At 45.8% G+C, this 23875-nt stretch overlaps 1 protein-coding gene across 1 annotated transcript in view; it reads right to left on the reverse strand.

Moving 5' to 3' along the window:
- Positions 1-23875, reverse strand: part of Gapvd1 (GTPase activating protein and VPS9 domains 1) — a 100599-nt gene that overhangs the window by 76468 nt on the left and 256 nt on the right. The window contains exons 2-5 of the mRNA XM_077674635.1: positions 15492-16148; positions 9624-9794; positions 7006-7242; positions 4353-4583 (exon numbers count right to left, since the gene is read on the reverse strand). Of these exons, the coding sequence (XP_077530761.1) occupies positions 4353-4583; positions 7006-7242; positions 9624-9794; positions 15492-16130 (1278 nt within the window). The 5' untranslated portion in view covers positions 16131-16148. The remainder of the gene's footprint in view (positions 1-4352; positions 4584-7005; positions 7243-9623; positions 9795-15491; positions 16149-23875) is intronic.

The raw sequence follows: 23875 nt of genomic DNA on the forward strand, positions 1-23875 counted from the left end.
ACCATTGTACTCGAAGAAGTACACGAGCCTGCTATTGATCATCTTCTCGAAGAGCTTGCACAGGCAGCTCGTTAGGGCTATTGGACGGTAACTTGAGGGGGACGACGGGTCCTTTCCCTCCTTCAAGAAAGCCACTACAATGGCCTCCCTCCAAGAGTGTGGAATGTGCCCCGAAAGCCATATTTTATTATATAGATGTAGAAGTGCTTCAAGTGTCTGCGTGTAGGTGTTGTATCATTGTATATGTAATGTTGTCTGGGCCTGGAGCTGAGGGTTTACACGTGCTCAGAGCAGCCCTCAGCTCATGTAGTGAAAACAGGGAGTTGTAAGAAGTCTGTGATTTGTTGTTGTCATGTAGGGACTTCTTTTCACTAGTCTTTACACTTCAGGAAAGTGTTCGTGTAGTGTGCTGAACTGGACACGTGTTGGAAGTGTTGTGCGAGTGTGTCAGCCTGGTCTTCCATTGTGTCCCCTGTTGTACTGACCAGGGGCAGGCTGTGTGTCTGTTGTCCTTTGAGTTTGTGTATACGTGTCCATACCTTATGGACACTTGCGTGTGTCTGTGTATGAGTCTATAGATGTTATGAATGAGCGCCAACTATCTCTTTTTGCCTCACGGCGCACATGTCTTCCGAATGCCTTGGCCCGTTTGAACAAGAGGAGGTTTCCCGACGTGGGGTACCGACGGAGGATACCCCACGCCTTGTTCTGGGCCTCTCGCGCCCGCCTACAGTCCTCATTCCACCACGGCCTCCGCTGGTTGCGCGGGGCACCAGAGGCGTGGGGAATGGACTTTTCGGCGGCGTCGAGGATGTGCGCCGTGAGCAGATAGGTAGCTTCTTCAACGTGTAGGTGTCCTATGGATGTGTGGTGTAGTTTGGATGTCTCTGTAAATGTATTCCAGTTAGCTCGTGCTTCATTGAACCTATTATGGGAAGGTGGACTGCATGGGCCTTTACCTATGTATGTTAGTGAGGTGGGGAAGTGGTCACTGCCATATGGGTCAGTGCCCACACCCCACTCGAGAAGAGGAAAGAGAACTGCAGAGCTGATTTGATTGATTGATTGATTGTAGGGTTTAACGTGCCAACGCAACGCAGGCGATGAGGCGCGCCGTAGTGGAGGGCTCCGGATTAATTTTGACCACCTGGGGATCTTTAACGTGCGCCGAAATCTCGTACACACGGGCGTTTTTGCTTTTCGCCTCCATCAGAAAAGCAGAACTGCAGAACCAATAGCCAAGTCAAGATATGAGTATGTGTTGTGTCCTGTGTTATGGTATGTAGGCTGATTATTGTTGAAAAGGCATGCTCTAGAGGATGTAAGAAACCTCTCTATCAGGCGACCCCGGGCATCCGTACGAGAAGAGCCCCATAGAGAATTGTGAGCGTTGTCGCCTGTTAAGATGTATGGTTCGGGCAGCTGGTCAACCAGCGCCTCAAAGTCAGAGCTCGAAAGTGCAAGATCCGGAGGAATGTATATGGAGCATACCGTTATCAACCTATTGAATATTATTGTGCGAATTGCTACAGCCTCAAGGATGGTGTTCAGAGTGACAGGGTGGCAGGCTAAGGATTTCCAGGCGATTATGGCCACACCGCCAGAAGAGTGTGTGCAGCCATCCCTGTCCTTTCTGTATACCCGGTAACTATTCAAGAAATTCGTGTGTTTGGAATTCAGATGTGTTTCTTGGACACACATTAAACTTGGCTGATTGACATGCAGAATCTCATACACGTCGTCAAGATTATTCAGAAGGCCTCTGCAGTTCCATTGAACGATATTTTGTCTTCCCATTATGATGTGTTAGAGCTACTTGAGTGTGACTATTTATGTAGGGTCTTTCAGGGCTTGGACTCTTGGAAGGGGTTTCTTGACCCTCTCTACTGACCTGGAAGCCGGAGCCCGTTCCTTCCGCTGTGGTGCATGCCGGAAAGGCTCGACGTCCATGTCGTCATCTGAAGGCAAGGGGGTGCCCAGCGGACTGGGCACCCTAGACTTGAACTTGGCACCCTTCCCGGTGCCATTCGTTGGAGCCGCGACTGCCTAGGGCGTCAGGAGCGCCCCAGGTGGCAGAGGCAGTGCAGCGGGGGTGGGAACTGCCGCGGGTGCATCCATCTCCATCTTCTCCGTGCCCTCGGGTATGCTTTGGGCCGGTGGAGAGGAAGCGGTGGATGCAACGGCATCCCCAACCGACGTGGTTGCCACCACAGCCGCTGCTGGCTCAGCGAGCGGTGCGGATGTGGCTTCGGCTGCCGGAGACAGCCCCGTGGGGGGCGGGGCGGGACCAAGTCCGACTCGCAATACTGGGTCCCCGCCGAAACCAGACGCCGCTCCGCCCCCCGGCGAGCTGCGTCGGCGTACCTCCCCAGGGGGAAAGAGGCGAACCTCTTTCGCGCCTCTGGGAAGGTTATGTTTTCTGTGACCTTGATGTTTATTATTTTCTTCTCAAGTTGAAACTTCTCGCATTTTCTGGAGTACGCCGCATGTGGGCCCTGACAGTTAATGCACAGGAGTTGTTGTGAACTACAATTATCCGTGGGATGGTCATGTTGGGCGCACTTGGCACAGGTTATTTGGCCCCGACACGAGTTAGTACCATGCCCGAACCGCTGGCACTTGAAACACCGCCACGGATTCGGGATGTACACTCGGACAGAGCACCGGATAAAACCGGCATTGATGTGGTCAGGAAGAGTGGAACGGTAAAAAGTCAAGATGATATGTTTAGTTGGTACTATTTTATCATCTCTTCTAATGGTGATGCGCTTGACTGCCGTCACACCTTGACTTCTCAGGCCTTCAAGAAGATCGGCATCTGTCTCATTTGCAAGATCTGTCTCCGAGATCACGCCCTGAGAGCTGTTGAGGCTGCGGTGGGGCGTGACCTTGATGTCAAGATCGGCAATACGGGTCTGTTTCAAGAGTTTTGTGGCCTGCTGCTCACTATGTACCTCGACCAAGATTTCACCGGTTCTTTGTTTCTTAGCTTTATAGGATTCACCTATAACACTTTCCAGAGACTTCGAAATCAAGAACACTGACTGCGAAGCAATAGGCCTGGCTTGTTCAAGAGATTCAATTATCAAGAAATGGGGGTAGTTATCAGGTTTACGGATTGTTGTCGTCGTCGGAAGGGGTGGATAGGATACTTCGGTGCGACCCCTTTTAGGGGGCCGATCAATTGGGTTTGGGAAATTTAGAAAAAACCATACAGCATGTATAAAAGCAGGGAACGGGGGTACTTTCTTCGCTCGGTTTACCCTGTTGCCGAGAGAGGTCCCGGAGCTCCCTGCCTGGTAAACAGACAGGGAGCCCATCCGCCAGAGCTTGACCTGGGCTCCGACGGCCACCGTTTGTGGTTTCTACCCTTCACCTTAAAACTCGTAACCACGGTAGATTACAGCAAGAGTATGGGGGCTCGGGGTCCGCGGTGTCGCCAGTACCGTCGCCAAGATTGCTCAAGGTGCCCCGTGCGGGGTTCAATCCCCAATGTGCACGTTTACTACGATCGTTATTTGAGTAACGTTGGTATATTTATCCCCCTCCCTTTTGGCATTAAATTTCACTTCAGATAGATGAACCATTATTACTAGCCTGCAATAATAGCCCGTCCGCATTTCCCCCCACTGAAACTGACGGGAGCGTTAAAAGCCTTGGCTCTCATTTGGAGCAGTTTGGTGCAATTTTCAAGCTTTTGGAGCAGCCTGGCGCAGGATAACAAATTTTTATCAAAATTGTGCAATATGCGCAGCTGTCTCACCCCTGTACATGGTGTGCATACACTTGAAGTTACAAAAAATTCCGTGGTTCGTTACATCGAGGGTTTCGTTACATTGAAGTTCTTTACATCGAGGTTTAATTGTACTAGGTTTGAAGTACTCCTCCTAACCAATTAAAAATAATGCTAATAAAGAAATGTGGAAACACAAAATTCAAAATTTGCTTTCGTTATTGGATGGTTTAAACATTCAGCTTCACAGTGCAAAAGAAATGACATTCATAGCTGCACTAGATGCTGGGATGTACCTCTCGAGAATTTCCTTTCACTGCAATACCACTTGGGAGAAGTAAGGAATTAGTGAAAAAATGTTATTTTTTGTTGAAATTGGGCCTCTATGGCTTTTATAAGTACCAGGTACTGTTCGAAGTGCGAAAGTTTCTGAGAAAAGTCTGCAAATCAAGAGAAAAGTGATACCTAAGGAAGTGCTTTTTTGGGAAATTTTTCAGTCCCGAAGACCCATGTGCCCCCCTAATTAAGCTTCATCCTTGCCGAGATACTGGTCGCAGGCACCCAATCACACGCCTTACGATCCGTACAAGGCGGAGTGAGACACAAGTGCCCTCCTTACCAGTGAGGTCAGCTGTCCTTCGGTGGCCAAGAAGGCTGCCCGCGCCAGTTCTTCCCGCTGGGGCAAGGCGCTGGCGGGCAGAGAAGACTGCGAAGCCTGGCCTCCATCCCCCAGCAGCGAGTCCAGCAATGAGGAGATGCAGTCCCGGGGAAAGCGGTCGTACAGGTCAGCCAGGCGCGAATCTGGCCGCTCCCAGCGCGACAGCGCCAGCACTTGGATGATCTGCGCCACCTGCGGGTGCATCAGGCGAGGAGTCACTCTCTCCTACAGGCCTGTGAGCCCCAAGTACCAGGGGGGTGGGATCAGCAGAATGAATGAATGAAACAACGTTTATTCCATCAGCAGGGAATGTTGAGACGCTCGCACTTTGTTGAGAATGTTGAGACACTCGCACAGTGGCCAAGCAGTACTTTCACGCTGCAACGTTAGCAGACTCAATGGCAAATGCAGCATGCCAATGGGCGCAACGGAAGAGATAAAACTGCCAAAGCCAAGCAGTTGTCATATGGCAGGCTTCACTCATTTAAAAGGCACAGTTCATAGGTGCTGTGTCTTGACCACTAATTCTTTTACACTTGGATGCACCAACAACAGGCAAAAGCTCAATGTTTTTCCTTTTTTTTTTGTTTCCACTACCTTTCCCTAGCATGAAAAAAGATGGCCCTCTATCTGGAAAAAGATGGCCCTCTAGGCATGGTCTATCTGATGATGGAAATATAAATGCTCTCTTCAAAAGTGGTGTTATAAGGCAAAATTAAGGAGCAGTGAATAATGCACGCATCATGAGTTGGAACTCTTGAAGTGATGACAACTCAAGTGGACGCTTGAGTCAAGCTTCCCTCCGGCATGGTACCCATTACAGTCATGCTCTTACAGCGGATCCAGCAACAACAGACTTTCTGGTTACAACAGGCCATTTCTGTTGGTTTGTTTGGCCCCCATGCATTTTAAATTGAATCCATCCACTCCGCTCATAACGAACCAGGCTATAGGACACTATGCTGAGCGAGAACTACTTGGATTGAATGCGAGTATCGGACTTTTGCAGTGCCGGCACCCATTATGCATTTTCTTTGTTTATTTTGGCAAGTAAACTGACTGAGTGATTGATTGATTGATTCTAGGGTTTAACGTGCCGACACAATGCAGGTGATTAGGCACGCCATAGTGGAGGGCTCCGGATTAATTCCGACCTACTGGGGATCTTTAACATGCACCGAAATCTCGTAAACAAGGGCGTTTTTGCTTTTTGCCTTCACCAGAAATGTAGTCACCGTGGCCGGGAATCGAACCCGTGGTGAGTAAACTACTATGTATAGTACCACTGTCGGTGTACAAGTCGCAGGTGAGGTGTAGCCAAGTCAAGCCAGTGCTGGCAGCCATTTTTTTGTGTGTGTGCGACCGGCAGCAGGGTTAAACTAGGGATAAACTAGGCACAATTAACACTGCCGAACATGTTGAAAAACAAGTCAACATTGCCAGAAGTACGGGCCTGACTAAGCAGACGGTCAAAAGACGCCACCTAAAAACGTGACTCAGGTGAGACTGAAGAACCGTGTTTTCAAATACGCTAAGTGGCACACCCGAAGGTCAAGCCTGCCCTCAACCTGGATGGTTTTACAGCCATCTTTTACCAGATTATTTCATATGAGCAGTTTTACTGACCAGAATGCAATCTTTAAAAATGTGCGAGCAGCCTTGGGGAATGTCAAGCAGCGATCCAAATCATTTGACAAACAATTTCGAATAAACCTACCTCGTCACGAAGTGTTTGAAGGGTTGTTGGCTAATTCTGCTGGCCACGACTGATTTTTATAGCTGGTTAGTAATTGCTTCTAATTACATTCTTGTTTTATTTGCTCAGTTAGTGTGCATCTCTATAGACTCGACCACATGTGCTAGGCCTTTTTTAAGCGCCAGTGCTAAGCTGTGAAAACAGCGTTAGGCAATTCTTTTCCCCATGTGAATGCTGCGCAGAGGTGCTGCAGGCACATAGAAAGACTAGATTGTCTGTCGCATTTGTATTCAATACTGGTCACAGTTCCAACTTTACGCTCATGCACTTCCCCAACTCCCTGTTCAGATACCGCATACTTTGGGTGCGGCAGACATTTTTTCCCGGATGAAGAGGTCCGTTGTGATGGGTGTACCTTGTATAACGACTGAACTGAAATGTCTGTGGAAAGCTAGAACTGAAATTTGCTATCTTTACAGTATGCCACACATTCATTTCCTTTTTGCAACATCAAGTGCCACTAAAGTGCCACATGACACTTTCTCAGACAGCTCATCAAACATATGCATATTACTGCTGGACAAAAACCCCATTTTGAAGTTCCCTGAAAGCATTTCTACCCTTGTATTAGCCAGCAGAGTTAATTTGATCTGCGCAAACTGCCTGCAAAAATACCCAACAAAGGATATACTTTATGCAAAGCAGAAACAATCACACTGTAACAGAGCTTAAACATCTGCACCTCGTACATTCATGTCCCTTGCACCTGTAGCAAGCATTGAGTGTTGAAAAGAAGGGGGAAGCCACAAACAAGTTCCCCAAACCAACAATTCCCTTTACTGTACCCCACCCTAGAAAATCTTCCGTGCAACCAGTTGGTGGCTCAGCACGATGTGCCGACACCGTGGGGAGGCCAACCTGCATGAGGTTGAAGCGTGCGATGGGCGTGATGTGTGTGTCGACGAGGCCGTGCAGCTCGGGGCTGACCACAGCGGGGCAGATGAAGAAAGCGAACACCAGGTCCGCACACACCACACCCGCCCGGGGGTCCTCCGAGGCCCCGTTGCGAGTCAGCGTGGCGTGCAGGTGGCGCACCAGCCACGCCAGGGGGGCCGGCAGCCAGGGCCATGAGCTACGCAGGCCGTCCACAAAGCCCTGCACAACGACGGGCCGCTATTCCCCCTCGCCATTCCTGCTCTTATCAAACCCGACATCCCAAACAAAATCCCTCAACTTTTGTACAGGGAACGAAGGTACCACAGCACAAGGAAAGAATTCATCACAGTGATGTATGTGGACCAGGCCAGGCCATTTTGCTTGGGTGTACAGAGAGACAGTGAAATAAAAAACAAAGGGGCAGGGATTAGTCAACCTTTGAACGTACCTTTTTTGATGACCAACAACTCTTTTCAACTTGACCAAGAAGGCAGCACGCAGCTTTCAGACCATTCAGACAACACCTTCTACAGCTTATCACATTCTTCTTTGGTGGAAAACAATGCTGCTATCACTGGGTAGTTTGTGATTAGAAGGGCAGATTTTAAGTACTACTCGCTTTTCTTTCCCGCCATCATTCAAGAAGAACTGGCAGCAGACAAAGACGGGCACTCAGTAGCAGGCCGACTCCGTGCCAATAGGCCAAATAATAACAAAAAAGGGCTACCGCCAGTTAAACCTACCAAAAGTTAGTAGGACGCATCACCTGTGTGACATCAAGGTCACAGGTCTCATTATGCTTTAACTGATAAAACTTTCCCTCAGACCACTGGGATAGAATTTGGGCGCAAACAAATGCCTCAGTCATGATTCACAGCGGAAGCAGACAGTGTCTGGCGCTTTTCAAGTCGACAAGTGAAATCACCACGTTACAAAGCACCACGTTCCTGGTTGTAAAGCATAATTGGGTTTGGAACAAATATTCCTTACATAGTCATTTGTTAATTATGGTACTATATCAACAAGCAAAAGTGCTATTTCGTGCCACTTTGTATTTCAATCCCACTTAGCTTGTTTTAAAGCCCACAACCTTCCCTAAATTTGTAGTTTCTTTTTGCTGGCACAAACTAATCATAGTTTTTGTATATGCAATATCATTGGAGAATGCGTAAAAAAGTTGTTGGGCCGAGCCACCCCTTCTCTTTTGTGATCTAGCTAAATGAAATGCCCTTTGTGTTAACATTAGTGTGTATGGTACTCTGACATGGCAATCTTTTGAATGTAACAAAGCTACAGGTTATCTTAACATTCCATTTAAACCTAATAAAACCCAGCGCTCAATATACTAAAGAAATGCAAAGCGTCTGTGGTGTATCTCATTCACGGGGCTCTGAGTCAATTAGATCCCCCGGGGTCCCACTACCTGCCCCAAATGGAGCTTTTTGTATCATGCCTCCAGGAGAAATGCAGCCACGGCAGCAGAAGTGGTGCTCAACAGGAGAAGACTAATGTGGTAGGGTACTTTGAGTTTGCAGTCATAAATGGCCAGTCATTAGGTACCCCAGCAGCCTGTAACTGAAGCCCAACATAAAACACAAACGTTTATTTTCCGCAGTCCTTAACTACATGGAAGAAGTACACATACGAGCCACTATGCTGCTTGGAAACCAAAAGCAGAGGTACCATTTTGTGAATAGATTTTTTTTCATCCCACCTAGGGCCATTGAAATGTTGAATAAAGGGGGGAGGGATGCTCTGTTGGCAGCATTTACAATCCGGGCCTTACCTATTTCCTCTCCGAGCTCTCTGTGTTCACAGTACCAAGGAAAGTAGCCTTATTTTAAATATGGGGAGCATGATCGTCCCACAGTCCCATTACACAACCAGACATGCCGACACGCAAGGAATGACGATGTTGCCCAAGGCTTCTTTCCCGTTCGTTCTCGCCCCACTGTGGACCCACACTATTCCAATTCTAGGTAAGGCAAGGAAAATCTCTTTTCCCACTGTGGGTCGCTGCATCAGGAGAAACAGGCGAACTTGCATCACGGGGAGTTTAACCTCCCAACCTCGAGACCTAATGTGAACACCAGGAGATATCCCTTCCCTTTCTCCGAATGGTATGCCCATATTCCCAAACGCAAGCGCACCAAAATCATGACCAGATGGAAAAAATTTCTAGCTGAAACCTAGATGACGAACTTGCACATCTTTAGGTGCTCGCGGCACGCAGCTTAGCTCGCTCTGTTTTGCAAAACAACACATCCCTTGTGACTCCCCCCTAAAGGTCCTTAGGGTCAAATAGAAGAATTAGGTAAATAAACACCTGGCTACACAACCCTCTTTAGTCATTGTACATCATTTGAGGCCTCATAAGCTGTAATTTTAAGAGTGTAGTGCAGTTGTAGTTGAGCCAAGTAACAGAGCTCACCTTCTAAGGCAGCCTGCCACAAATTAAAAACTTGACACTTCACTTCCAGGACTGACAGTGAGTGCGCTAGCACCTATTTTCTCATAGCTGAGCATGCCTTCCCTGTGCCCTTGTGACTGGCAGCGAAAAGGGAGGCGCCCCAGGCAAAAAGCAGAACCGTTCAACCCACCTGAGCAAGCCGTGCTAGCCTATCGATGGTCCATGCCCGATAGTCCCCCAGGCGACGGGCATAGTCGGGCGAATCCTTGGGGCCAAAGTGTCGAATCCTCTCTTCAGGTGGGAACCGCACCACTGCTTTGCTGGGATCAATGTCCAAGTACAGGTCATCATCCACCAGAACCTGACAGGCAGGAACACACCAAAATCGAATCAGGCCCTGTCAGATGCACAATTGTCTGTGAAACCTTATTAGCTAGGTAAGCGAAGAAGTACCGAGAAATGAAGAAGTACAGGTAATCTGGTAGAACATTTTCAAGTTGGTCATGCTATTTTACATTTTGCCCCCCAATGAACAAATCAATCATGAAACATGCTATGGAGGTTCAAGAGAATGTCTGGAGCATGGAGCTCTTAGCCCATTCTTTTGTGTAACAAATTAAAAAAGAGAGAGAGTAAAAAAAAGACATTTTTTGGGGTCAGCTAACGTTTCTTGGCTAAAAGAAAAAAAAAATGTTTAGAAATCAGGCAGATAATGCACCTTGCCTAGATCTGATCCAAACTGGTGGTTAATATCCCGAAACTAACAGAGACATGGCTGGAAGGCTATTGAAACCCCTGGTTACATGATCACAAGCATTGCAAATTGCCCAGTAGCCAACAGCACTAGAGCTGGCAGTGTGCCGCAGAAGCAGCGCACAACCTGCTGGATGTGATGGATATGCAAGCCAGAGAACATACTTAGGATACTTCAATTTACCAGTGGTTTTAAAAATACCAGGAAACGATAGGACAGGGTTCGCCCCCCCAGTGGGTGGCAGTGGAAATGCCGCCCACACCTCTGCTTCGCCGCCCACTGCCTTTAGTAGGACGCCCACTACTCCCACTGACCCACCCCTCTGAAATGTGGGCCTGAGGATTTAGGAACGGCCACTGTGCAGAAGCAACGCCAGTGACAGTGGGCCACGCCTCCCTCCACCTGGTTATATGAAAAGGAGTCTGAGCAAGTGGCTCTGAAGTCTCAGATTGCCAGCTGCGTGCAAATCTTTGAGTCGATGCTTGCTTTTGCCGCTTTATTTTTTCACCGCGCAGCGGCACCACAATATTCGGTATTTGACCAGCGGTGTTCAATTTTCGTGATAAAAATTTGAAATTCTAAATACCCCCCCCCCCCCCCTCCCTCCCCCCTCTGCCACGTTCTCAATCCTTTCTGGGGAGAACCCTGCAATAGGATATCAGCTACATGCTTTTTCGTCTGTTTCAGCTCACTGGACACTAGTAATCAGTGCTCTCCTTGGCAGCTCTTTTCTTGCAGACTGAAAAATTTGGGGTCAAGTAAACAGGCTACACTACCAATTGCCCTGTCACAACAGCCCGGTTCCAACCAGCACAACACCGGCAAACCCTTGTGCCAACCAGATTGTGGCATACCTTCCCGTTGTACTTTGTTGATGCCAATGCATAGCACAAGGAAGGAAGGTATCAATACAATCATATCTGCAAGATGCAGGGAGAGACTTTCAGCAAGTAATAGTTTTGATCTGTGCGGTTTTGTTTTGCAGTAAGTGCAACCAGCAAGTTGGTAACCCAAAAAAACTATTAAAGCACCATGAGCTGAGGTGTACATGTGCCCATCGTAGTTTGGGCACTCAGAAATTAAAACCAACCATTATTTTTGTCACAAACAAGTGCAACCAAGAAGCGCCGGTTCTAACTTCAGCTAGTTCCCACGGTTGATGTACATTTTGGATAGCATCCTGTCCTAAAAGAGAATTGTGCAGTTTGGTCCCCAGACACCCAGAAGTCGACAGACGTCACACTAATGCATAAATCTATAATGGCAGTTCTGATACTCGGTTTCTAGCACATGTGGCATCTGCTCACATGGTCTCCTCCATCCCCTCCAGCTAATCTTCCACCCACCCTCTTCTCGCTTCTCTCCCCTACATTCCCCTCACTCTCTCTATCCCATTTTCCCTCGACCCTTCCCCTCACCAAGTGGGTCAGCAACCCACCAGTGAGTGGACTCGCCAGCAACATTTCTGGCTCATTCGAATGGCAGACAAATAAACGGAAGGACAGACCGGCCAAATTTTCAGGTTTAGGCAGCCCAAGAAAGACTGTCGTCTTTAAAAAATAGCTGAAGATGGTATTGTCCCGAGTGTATGTCAACAGGGTGAAGATGACAACAACGAAGACAACAATAATGATCAGGCAGAGATACAACAGACAAACTTGCAAGAACTTCAATACTATATGGTTATTCCTCAATGTTAATGGCAACAATTAATTAAGTAAAGCTAGCTCACTTGCAAAGTCGGAGTATTATATTAGTAGCTGCAAAAAAAAAACAAAGCAAAAGAATGACTAACTTCACAAACGGAAAGTTTTGTTTCCACCACGTCATGCTGTGCAGGTGTTTGTAGTGTCCATAATGTCAATTCACGATAATGACATTCTCCAGATTACAAAAAAAACTCCCGCACAGGCCTCGTTATAGCAAGGCTCATTTGCAGTTGATAAAGGCAAATGCTGGGGCGTTCAGGTAACAAATAAATGCTGACTTCAAGCGTACAAAACACAACTCATCTTCATGCAAAAGAATGGCGATGATACCTTCCATGTCACTGTAATTTTTGCATTTTCTAGGTACGTTTTACATAAGAATTACGGTGGCCTCTGCCACATGGCAGTTGATGACTAGTTCACAATACTGGATACCAGATGCTAGAAAACCTGCGTTGTGGGCATGAGAGTTCATTCCAGCAGTAAATGTTCCCTAACACAAGAGGCATAAAAAAACTAATTGCAAATAAATTAAACAGAACATCGCAGGTACACCCATGAACTTTTTGTGGAGTGCTCCTCTAGCTCATATTTATTTTTTATTAACTGGTACTGCAGGCCCCTATTTTCAGGCCCAGGCAGGAGGGGTAACAAAACATAAAAAAAAAGAGAGAGACTAGCATTGTCACAGACAAGGCAGGAAGGACATCAAGTACATCAGAATACATCAAAGTACATCACAGAATAAAGGAAAAGACAGCAAGGCACTTCATAGTCAGACTGCAATCCTAAGCAAACAAGAAGAGACACTCTAGTTCTTGTAAAAATTTACCAGATTCAAAAACACCTGGCGGCAGAGAGTTCCACTCTGAAACTGGGCGGGGGAAAAGGCTGTCTTTAAAAGCAGTTGTACGAGTCAAAATTTGTGCTAGAGCGCACTTATGACTGTCTTGTGGTCCTGGTAGAATGAAGTTTCAAGAGTTGTGGGACAGCCATTTTCAATTTGTCAGTTATAAAATCATGTAAGAATGATTGTCGACTAATTTTCCTGTGTGCTTCTAATGTGGGAATGTTAAGCATTTTCTATAGTGGGGAAACCACAAGAAATTTATCTGTATACATTGGACGAAATATCTTTAATTTGGCACTAAACTTTCTGAAATCTGATAGGTGGCGCCATGCGATGCCTTAACGTGACACTTCCGCCCATATTCGGACAGCTATATTGGTTTCAATGCGGGGTTCAAAAGCAGTATGAAGATATAGGGAAGGCTTGCACTTTGTTATTGTTTTAGTTGGGGGTAAGTATTTTAAATACCTCTGTTCCTTTCACGTACAGTTAAAAGTATGTTGCTTTATGGCTCACTGTCACCGTGGCCAGGATTCGTTTTGGCAGCATACTTAAAGGGGCCACTAAGACAAAACACAAGTTTGGTTCATTAGAAAGACTGCTTTGTCCCAATAACAAGCATATCAATGTTATCGCAAACTTCAAACCAATAATGGAGGTATAGGGAGATAAGCTAGGGAGAGGCGACTACCTAGCCACTTTCTGTAAACTTTTCTATGACATCGCAGAATCTTGTTAGTGCGACTGGCGGCCGCCGACCTAACCATCACTAAGACACACGACTGGATGATTGTAGCGGGGCCTCTAGTTCCATTTGATCACACCACTTCAATGCTAACAAACGGTTAACACACTGAAAATTATGTTTTTAGTGCTGTTTTATATGACATCACCCCTGCCCCACACATCACTGTAGCTAATCGAACAGATTTAGGGGAAATCCCTAAGGTGGAGTAAATTCCTGCGCAGAAAATTTGTGAAAATTCATCCTGGTCATCCTGGACCAGGACAAATTTTTCTTCAACAGCGAAGTTTCTGAGGAAGCTGTCCAGCTTTCCTTTGTAGCCATATGACTGCACTGAGGTGGATGTCAAATTTTCCTTGACGTCACTGTAGCGCAAAATTTAAAATTTTTTTCAAGACTTCTTGAGTTTTTTCAGTTAAAAAACGTTTTTCGTGGCTGAAATGGAGCTGCATGAGGTACTGAAGCCTAGTTCTTTCAAATTAAACAAGGTTGCATTTTGTCTTCATGGCCCCTTAAAGGGACCCTGCAACATCTTGGAGCAGTACAAGTAAGCCTGCGCGACGTTTAGATTACGCTGCCAGGAATGCCTGAGCCATTACACGTGCACGTGAAGCGGTGAGTGCGCAAATCGATGTGAAAGACGAGGAAAAACCAACCACTCTCTCTTCAGTTGTCCTCATTATGCAACCCCTGGCATGGCCTAAGGGACGTCACATAGGCCATGGCTGCCCGATCGGCTGTCACTGGTCAACTTCGCGGCTAGATTCTTCCATTTCCGTCGTCGTCATCGCTGTGTACGAACCTTTTCTATGCCTGAACCTGTAGGCACAGTTTTGCCGTTTCTTTTGTGTTTTGAGTGCGCGCGAAGTTTGAGTGATGAGCTCAATACTTCCCTTTCAACGGGACCACTCGACTAAAACCGTTTTTTGCTTCAAAAACGCCCTACCAGCCCGAGCGCGCACTTGCGAGCAGGCACCCATGCCTGCTTTTTTGTGGCACGAGACCGGAAATAGGACCCTCCACGTTGCGGAGAAAAGGAGAAAACTACCCGGCATGTGATATATCGAAGGCCGCCGAAGAGAATGCCGCGAGCCGCCCCCCTCTCCGGGAGAGAGCGCGCAGCTTTCGTCGTGTTGTCCGCGGTCGAGTTGAGAGGGCACGATTATGCGCGATTTCTCATCGCGCGTAGTTTCGTTAATTGTGAACGGATTTTCATAATTCTTGCGGGAGGAGATTTCTGGCACAATAGACTTTATCCCAAAATACATTACTAGTAGTCGATGGCAAGTGTTGCAGGGTCCCTTTAAGGCTGGTAAAACTAAAAATTCCGCTTTCAAACCTTTTAGGGTCCCAGCAGGAAAACCTTTTCAGTTCAAGGTATTTTAGGTGATGCCCTTTCATTCTGGATAGAGAGCATATAACCCACAAAAATCGGCTCGCTGACCCTCTAAGGAACCAAAGGTGAAAAAAAATACTACCACTTGTAGCTTTTAAATATAAAATGGAGAAACTCTGCTACTTCAGCACAACACTCTGAACCACTTGGCTTTTGCAAACTAGCAGCAAAATACCAAATAAGATAAGTTACTGTCTAGTCCAGATGTTGCACATGACTGCTGCTTGACTGCAAGAGCAGCTGAACTGAGCAGTCCTTGATTAATACAGTATGTCCCCTCCACGCACACCTCCCAGGTCGCCAGCCCAGCATCAATATTTTGTACCTTCAACGTAAGCTGTGCATGTCGTGATCGTGCTATGCAAATGTTCCGCAGGGGCATGGGCAGGTGTGGCTCATTCTTTCCTACACTTCAAAATCCAATTTCCGCTTTATTCTTAATATGCAGAAGCGGCCGGTGGGTTATGAGGTGTGCTATAGTGGAGTGGCCCGATCAAACCGAGATCACAGGAAGAGTTCTTCAGCGAGCACCAGATATGCCCGCAAAGAACGCCCGCTGCGCATGCAGGGGCCCCAAAGCTACTCCCTGGACGCTGGCCACTACCTGTATGAGTGCCGAGCGCAGGGCGGCGGTGAGGAAGAGCTGTGCGCCGGGCAGGCCCTCGGTGAAGGCCTTGTAGACGCGGCTGAAGGCGCATGAGCCGTGCTGCAGCAGGCGGCGCACATTGTCGCAGCCCTCGAGCTGCAGCACCATGAGCTGACGCAGCAGCTGCAGCATTAGGGCCTGGTCCTCGGCCAGGGTGCCACAGCCGTACACGCACGACACCAAGATGTCCACGGCCAGCTGCAGCTGCCCGGGGGGGCCCCGCACCAAGCACGAGGCCACCAGGCCAGGCTCCCCGCGCAGGCCACGCAGCAGTGCCGCGTACGCGCCCTCGTGCGGGCCCAGCACGCGGTACGCGTCCACGAAGCAGGCCGCCTCGAGCGCGTTCAGCCGCTGGCAGCACGAGGCCGGGCTGCCCTCGCGGCCCATCACCAGGGCATCCAGTGCATTGCGCTGCTGCCGCCAGATCCATGACAAATGCTGCAGCCGCTCCACCGACCGCTGAACCCGCTCGTTTAGCCGCTGGAGCTCCCGCCGCTCAGAGTCCACAAACAGGTGCTCGCGGCGCAGGCGAGCGGCCAGCTGGACGAGCTCTGCGCGCAGGCCCACGCTGCCCGCACTGCCCCTCTTCAGCCCCATGGTTGTGGCACTGTGCCCCTGCAATGAGCAGCCGCCTGTCAAACAATGCCATTTGCAACTACAAAGGGCTAAGAGCACTTCTTTTACTACTTGGAACTGAACGGAGTGAGATTCAGAAAAAGTGCTCTTGTAGGACCTGCTTTGTAATGGCAAAAGCCATTACACAGATCTAAACGCAGTACTTAGCGGTAGAATACAACATGTCTGGTCTTCATCAGAAAACGGAGGCTTCAGGGGAAGCAAGGTGGGCTAGAGAGGAGACAAAGGTGCCCTCTGTGGAGTGAGTCACAGCACAGGTAATGGGGAGAAGGGGAAAGCCCCCATCCCATCACGCCACAGACTTCACGTCCTCGCAAAGCCATATCATGTGACCATGTTGAGGAAGATGCGACAAGAGCGGAGACAGTGCATTAGCAGCCTGTGCTGCAGACACACCAGCTCAACACCCCACTCGATTGGAAGGCGTTTGCACAGTGCACTGCTTTGTTATTTGAGAAACACGGAGATGTGTTGTGGACTAATGGCAATGCTGTTATTGTGCTTTCCAATTAATAGGAAGTTCAGTTAATTTGAAGTTTTAACAAGAATCGACTGTGTAACATAGTGAATGCTCCAGACACTAGCGATTTGGCAGGTCAAGGAATGTCATTAGCAGAAACAAGTGAGGCAGCCAGCCATAGGGACACTTCTAGAAACTAGGGTGCTGGATGAAGTATCAAATGTCCTCCGGTTTTCTTTGCTAGTTCCCCAGAAGTTCAAATTGGGGTCTGATGCACCGAAACTACACCTGGGGTGTGATGAGGCACGCTGTAGTCGAGTGCTATGAATTAATTTAAACCCCCAGAGGATCGTCAATGCACTCTGAAATCTAAACAGACACAATTTCTAATTTTCCACCTGAATAAAAAAAACTGGCAGGAATTGAACCAGCCTGCTGAGGTCCTGATTATGTATATCTTTAACAAATACCTAATGGAAGACTTGTGTATCGCTTCGCTGGTCAGGTTGTGCAATGAAAGATTATGCCAGCAAAATACCGCGACTTCTTTGACAGGTAGAATACATTTCCTCAGTGACTGCTTTCTATGACCAAGGAGGGCTGGTTATGTACACAAAAAAAGAACTCAAGATGCCCATCTTGAGTTCTTTTTTTGTGTACATAAGCTCTGGAAGGCTCTGTCACCCTTTTGTTTGGCTGGAATAAACCCCACAGAAACAGCACAACTGAAGTCATGACCCCCCCCCCCCCCCCAACTTCCCTGCCCCCTTTGGCTGCGATGCTCACAACACTGACCAGCAGCCTTGTAAATTTCTACATTCCACCTTACTTTCATGTCTAAATAGACTGCCTGAACAAAGAGGGTGCATCCAGAAGATAAAAAAGAAAAGTACTGGAAACTTTGAAGGACAACCTATGAACCATGAATGGGCATGATGCGCACCTTTTTCGCTGTCTACGGCTGTGATTTTAATTTTAATTTTAATGCCCTCAGTGGTAGGTAGGCACATGAAAAGTGCAAACATCCTGACAGATCTTTTGCCTCAATTCTTTTTCTTTGTTTTTATTTTCCATTTATGCCTGGACAACGTACAATCTTTTTTTGTTTGTGCAATTATCCTATTTCTAGGTCTTCCTGATGTTGTCTACATGCAATATAACTCCCTCAGCTCTAAGTCAGCACTTGTGCCTGTGACCTCCTCTGTTCTTCTATGCTGTTTGATACGCTCTTTTCCCCCCCAAATACATGATGACCTGATATGTTTTAAAATGAATCTACATTAAAAGACCCCATTGTAGACTCACTGTAGACAACGAGCTACGACAACTTCATAGCATAATGACTGCATTATAAAAACCAGCAAATGACTGCGTTACAACAACCAGTATTTGATAAAAATATTGAATTTTTTGCCATGTCATCTTGCTCAAAACTTCCGAATACATTAAACAGAGTATGAATACTAAAATGTTAGTGACAAACCATGCATTAAATAAATACTTCACGAGAACCGCAAGTCACACCATAAATTTCAAGGCATGTCTTCTCAACTGGCTGTCCTGAATGTACCTGCATCCTACAAATGCACCCGAAGGTATTTGTCTTTTCTGAGCTGAGAACTAGCAGTGCATGCGATGTCAACGGCATGCCGATTAAACGTTAAATATTGCATAAATATTATTGCTCTGGCACTGGCATATATATTTATAATCTCTGTGTTTCCTCTGGTGTTTTCCCATGTGAACTGCAAATAGCTAAAGTTGTTGCAATTTTCAGAAAAAGAGATAAAAAATTACAAATGAATGATCTATATCTATTCCAGTAAAACACACTGCTGGGCAAGTTGGTGCATATTTGGTGAGAAATCAGAGCGTGACTAGGACATGTACAACATGGAGACAACAGGGGCCAATTTGTTGTTAAACAAAAATACGGGCACGCATTTTAAAAGCGCATTGTGAACAGTGCAGGCCATTCAGTCCTTTGCAGTCCAAATGCAGGCCTTTCCTTGAGAAGATTGAAATTCTTGGTAGAAGTGATAGCACAATGGCCAGGGAACTCCTAGAAGCTCTTTATATCAAGAAAAATGGGGACCAGTGCATCAGTGACACATCAGTGCTTCTGCTTACCAGTGAATTTGATTTTTTGGAAGCTGCACTTTGATTGTAGCTATCTTGTCAATGTTTTCTGTGGTTTTCCTTTGTGCATGCTTCCGGTGAAGAGACATGTCTATATATGAGATGATGCCTCTAATAAAACCAGTTATGAGTGAGCACTTGTCCCATCGTCTCCCTATTTGTTGTTGTCCTAGTCGCACTCTAATTTTTCACCAATATCTATTCTGCCAGAGTTTTCCAAATGTCTTGAAAAAACTACACTGACTCAACTCTCCGGATTTTTTAAAACTAAACGTTCAATTATTGAATGCTAATACACTTTCCGAAATCACTCAACACAACACACCTTCCTTGAACAAAAAGAATTTACCTTGAAAAATTTGGAAGCACATTTGATCACGCTAGCTGTTTTCATAGACTTTAGCAAGGCTTTTTTTCGATTGCATTAATCATGCGCTCTTACTTCAAAAACCAATTCATTATGGCATCGTGGTATCGTCTTAGACCTCATTACATCCTATTTGGAACATCAAGGCCAATTAGTTGTGATTAAAACTGCTTTCCAAAAGAACAGGTGTTCCACAGGAAACCATACTGGTCCCTCTTCTTTTTAATATTTATATCAATGATATCGAGCTTGTTGATCATAACACAAAATTCATAATTTATGTCAACGATACAACTTTGTTATTTACCTTCAACAATGCAGCTAGCCTTGCAACTACGGCCAATTCTGTACCGTTGGACCAATCATAACGGCCCTAATATAAGTGTCAATAAAATGGAAGCCCTTATATTTCAAGCAAAAAAAAAAAAAACGAACATTACCTTGGAAAATTACATCCTAGATGGCTCTAAAATTGAAATTGTAAGCTCAGGCAAAATATTGGGTGTGGTTTTTGATGCGTGCCTGTAGTGGAATGACCATATAAACTTTCCTGCAGGCAAACTTTCCAAAGCTGTAGGAATGATGTTCTGCATGAAATACCTTCCTTTGAAAGTAATCTACACCACTTTATCAGTCACATAAACTACTGCTGCCTCATTTGGTGCACATCAGCATCAAATAAAAATCATTTGTTTCTTTCACAGAAGAAAATAATTCATTTAATCTGCCCTACACAACCGTTATTTCAACTACTACATGTTCTCAAAGTTCATCACTCCTTCCACTATCGATTCGCGTTAGCATAAAGAAAGGATCAAACATCCAGCCAAAACCGCTTTTAAGTAACATAGCCTCCCTAAATCGACACTGTGAGCCTTACAGTACAAGGTCACCGAAATACCGGCTAATACCTCGCTCAAGGACAAATTATGGTACAAAAATGCTTTACCACGCATTACCTGCTTTTCTGAACAACCTTGCTACCCAGCCAATTGATATCTTATCTCACTTATCTAGCTTAAAAGGTTGCTACTTTATTTTGTAGTATGGTCTGCATGCTTTTAATCTTGCCCTGTGCAGTTTTTTTTTTTTCACCTTTTGTACCTTAGCTTCGTAGAACATTTGCTGCAAACACTTCTGGCCTGTACCTTGTTTTGGTTATTTTTATATTCTTTGCAGCGCTCATCCTGTGCGTTCTCTTAGCTTTGTCTCGTCCTTTCACGCTGTTTAAAATGGTTTAAGTTCTTTCCCCTGCCCACAGCCATGTCTGTGATGGTATCTCAATCATGCGTCAGTTTTTTCTTTTTTTATGACCTGCACTTTGGGGGCATCATTGTTCCTTTTTTCTTTCCCCCAGCTGATAGCCCCCCATCCATCTGCATGCCTTTCATTTTTGGAAATTTTACTTGTATTCTTTCTTTTTTTATTTTCTAGATTTGAGACGTTTGTGTTACACTTTCCTGCTGCTGTATGGGTTCTTGGGTCCGTCAAGTTGGAATTGAGGCACAATTTCCCTTCGTAAAGTTTTGTGTATACTTTACGGGAAATAAAGCCATTTCATTTGGCAAGCCAAAATGACCTACATCATTTCCAAATTTGACTTTAAGAAAAACAGACATCTAAGCTAGTTGGTAGCTATTCACCATAAAGAGCAGTGCAAAAATGACAGGGCGCGAGGGAAGTAGGCACAACGCAGGCACTGTGTTGTGTCTACTCTCCTCACATCCTGTGAGTGTTGGGCTTTTTTTTTTTTACATGAGCAAGGTTTACATCCCCAGTTTTTATTAACACAAGCTAAGGGCAGTTGCACTGCATTTCAGTGATGTCTAACTGCAGCTCTCTTTTACAAACAACTTGGCGCGGAAGATTCGTCCACATAAACAAGTACAGGCATCTCTGTAGTCTACTTTCCGCATAAAATACAACTGGAACCAAGTGAAACCTGAAGCGTGGTGGCATGGCCTTCAAGGTCGGTTATATGTTAAACAAATTTGTAAATAACATGTCATATTAAATATAAAATGTTACAAAATGTAGATATGATCTGGAACATTTGTGGATAAACGCAACACTGCCTTGCCTTGTGATAACTCAATTCCATTGGGAAGTAGCTCTGCTCACAGGTTTCACAGAAAAATTAGGCTGCCCCACTTTTTCAAGGAATTTTTGAAATCTCAGGCGAAGCATGGTTGTGGACAAACTGGCGTTTCAAGGCGGTAAACTGCACAGCAAGCAAACCACAATACAGATGGAAATAAAATGTGACCAAGAACACAGCAAAGCCTTGGTGCCATGTTTCTGCCACAGCTGTGCGTAAGATTACGTTTCCTGCCTACCTTGTCTTGTTTTTTATCTGTGCAATTTTTTTACAATTCCCCAACCTTACCTAAGTAAATTAACAATGGAAGTAAATTCCTAGGAGGGAGGGTTCTACAAAAAACTAAAAGTACAAATGTTTTAGTGCCAAGTAAAACTCATTATCGATTTGTTGATATTATAATTTTTTTGCCGACAGCAATTACTGACTATGAAAGGCAGTGGAGTAATCGATGCTAGGCATTGTCTGGAATCACTGCTAACATGATGTGAAAACTTCGAATGCTTGAATTTTAATACCTTTAACTTCAAGGACCATTTCAGTAGACACTCAGGGATGAAAAGTTTTAAGCACTTTTCGCATTTCAGAGAACACTTTCCAGTTTATAACTGCACAGCCAGTTCTACGAAATCATCTTTGTGCCTTCTCCAGTTGTCATTACACAGAAAAATATTTTGTTTGTGCCTTTTTCATAGTCTGTTATCACCCCACCTTGACAGAGCCCCTATTTCAATTGCCACTTATTGTTCTTTATGTGTTGCTCATGATAACAAGTTGGACATACATTTTCCCAAACAAAAGCATTTTATTACTCGTTTATACCAAGCATGTCTACAGAACGGAATCATCATTTTACAAAGATTGTATCCATTTCTAGACATTATCTTTTTTGCCAGACTTTGTCACACATATGCAATGCGATATTCCCACATTATTTTGTATAACGTGGTTACCACTGTTATTTACATCAGTGACAGGTTGTTCTTAGTCACTTCTTGATTATTCTGTATTTCTGAGCAGTTTTGTATATATATCTGCATAGGGTATGTTGTTTAAATTTTGTTAATTTGCGTTGTTTTATATCTCACTGCGAGAAATATTTATTCTTTGCCATAACATTTTAACACTATTGTACACTTTCCTCTACAATGCCTTGGCGCTTGAGAGTATGTGTAATAAATAAATATATATGTTTACGAGCCTGGTTCATTAAGTCTGCCTTTATGTGTGCTACGAACTGTGGAAGTACATGTTCATTATATAGTGAGAGAAAGAGACAGAAGAAATCTTATTACAACTGGAAGTGAGGGGCCAGCAGTCAAAAAAACGCTAGAGAAAGTCAACAGAGCCTACGTTCTATGCAAGTCTGAGGGCAAATAGGCAAACACAGTGTGGCCCAAATATTGCTTTTGGGTAGGTGAAGTGAGTGCCTCGATATGCCAAAAATTGTCTACAAAGTAGATGCTTCTGGTGTGACTCAAACTTATAATTACGCAAAATTTAAGCCACCCATTCTCCACCGGCGTAGCTGCGTGCCAAATTCCAACCGTGCAAGCAGCTCATTAAAAAAAAAAAAAAAAGAAAACCGTTATGCCGCACACCGGATGCACGCAACAGGCTGTTGCGCGAGTTAGTTTCCCCAACTCCTGCCGGAGCACCTATGATGCATTAACGAAACCGTTGCGTTCTTCGGTATTTCGAAACGAATTGTGAATTGCTTTCGAAGCACAAGTGCTTGCTGAGACCTCTGCATTTGGTCTGACTGAAAATAGACATTTCTGACGACAACTGTTTCCTTCAGTCATGCTAGGTTGACTGAGCCAATGTAGGGCAGCTACCAATCGTCAGGACAAGAAAAAAAAAATCAAAAGCTAAAACATTCAAGACTCGACTCTTCGGGAAAGCGTACATACATCGCAAAACATATTCGACGATGTGAACGACGGTTCGGTGAATTTCACAACCTGTAAACAACAACAAAAAAACACAACGCCGAAACAGGAGCGAGACCGACGGTGCCCTCGTACGCCCTGCGCTGCATAGCCAGTGGGCGGAACTGCCACTTCAACGGTGACAGGCCGAGATGGTCTGGTTTCCTGGGGCCCAGAGGCATCGATCATGTTTGTGACTCGCGCGTGCACCTCGCCAGAAACCACCCACTCCTACATGAAAGCCGATCAGAAGGTCTGCGTAAACGTATTCGCGCGTGCGAACGCCCCGACGACACGAATTCCTTCCGCGAACTGAGCCGTGTACTGGAGGCAAAGAAAAAGAAACACAATAAACCGAGCTAACATATGCCACGATCAGTTACGCGCACTATGAAGGTCGTCTTCGGCCGACGGAACGGTCGACTGCTGGTTACCATTGACACACCAGACGAGAAACCGTAAGGTTACTGCAATGACGAATGCGGCCGCTCGGAAATGCGAACGGTAACGAGGGCGTAACATGCAATCGAGAAACTAAGGAGATAGGTAGTTTCCTAGCGGAGGGAGACGCAACGACTGTAGCACATCACTGAAAAAAATAAGCCAAGTCCGTCAAACCACACGTGCCACCATTTTAGCTAGTTAAGGCGCAGTGATCGCGCTAGAGCTACACGAGCTGTTTCGACAGCAGCAAGCATTTGGACAGACACC

This window comes from Haemaphysalis longicornis, unplaced genomic scaffold (genome assembly GCF_048455015.1).
Source record: "Haemaphysalis longicornis isolate Haplotype H1 unplaced genomic scaffold, Haemaphysalis longicornis Haplotype H1 scaffold_1, whole genome shotgun sequence".
NCBI classification, from domain to species: domain Eukaryota; kingdom Metazoa; phylum Arthropoda; class Arachnida; order Ixodida; family Ixodidae; genus Haemaphysalis; species Haemaphysalis longicornis.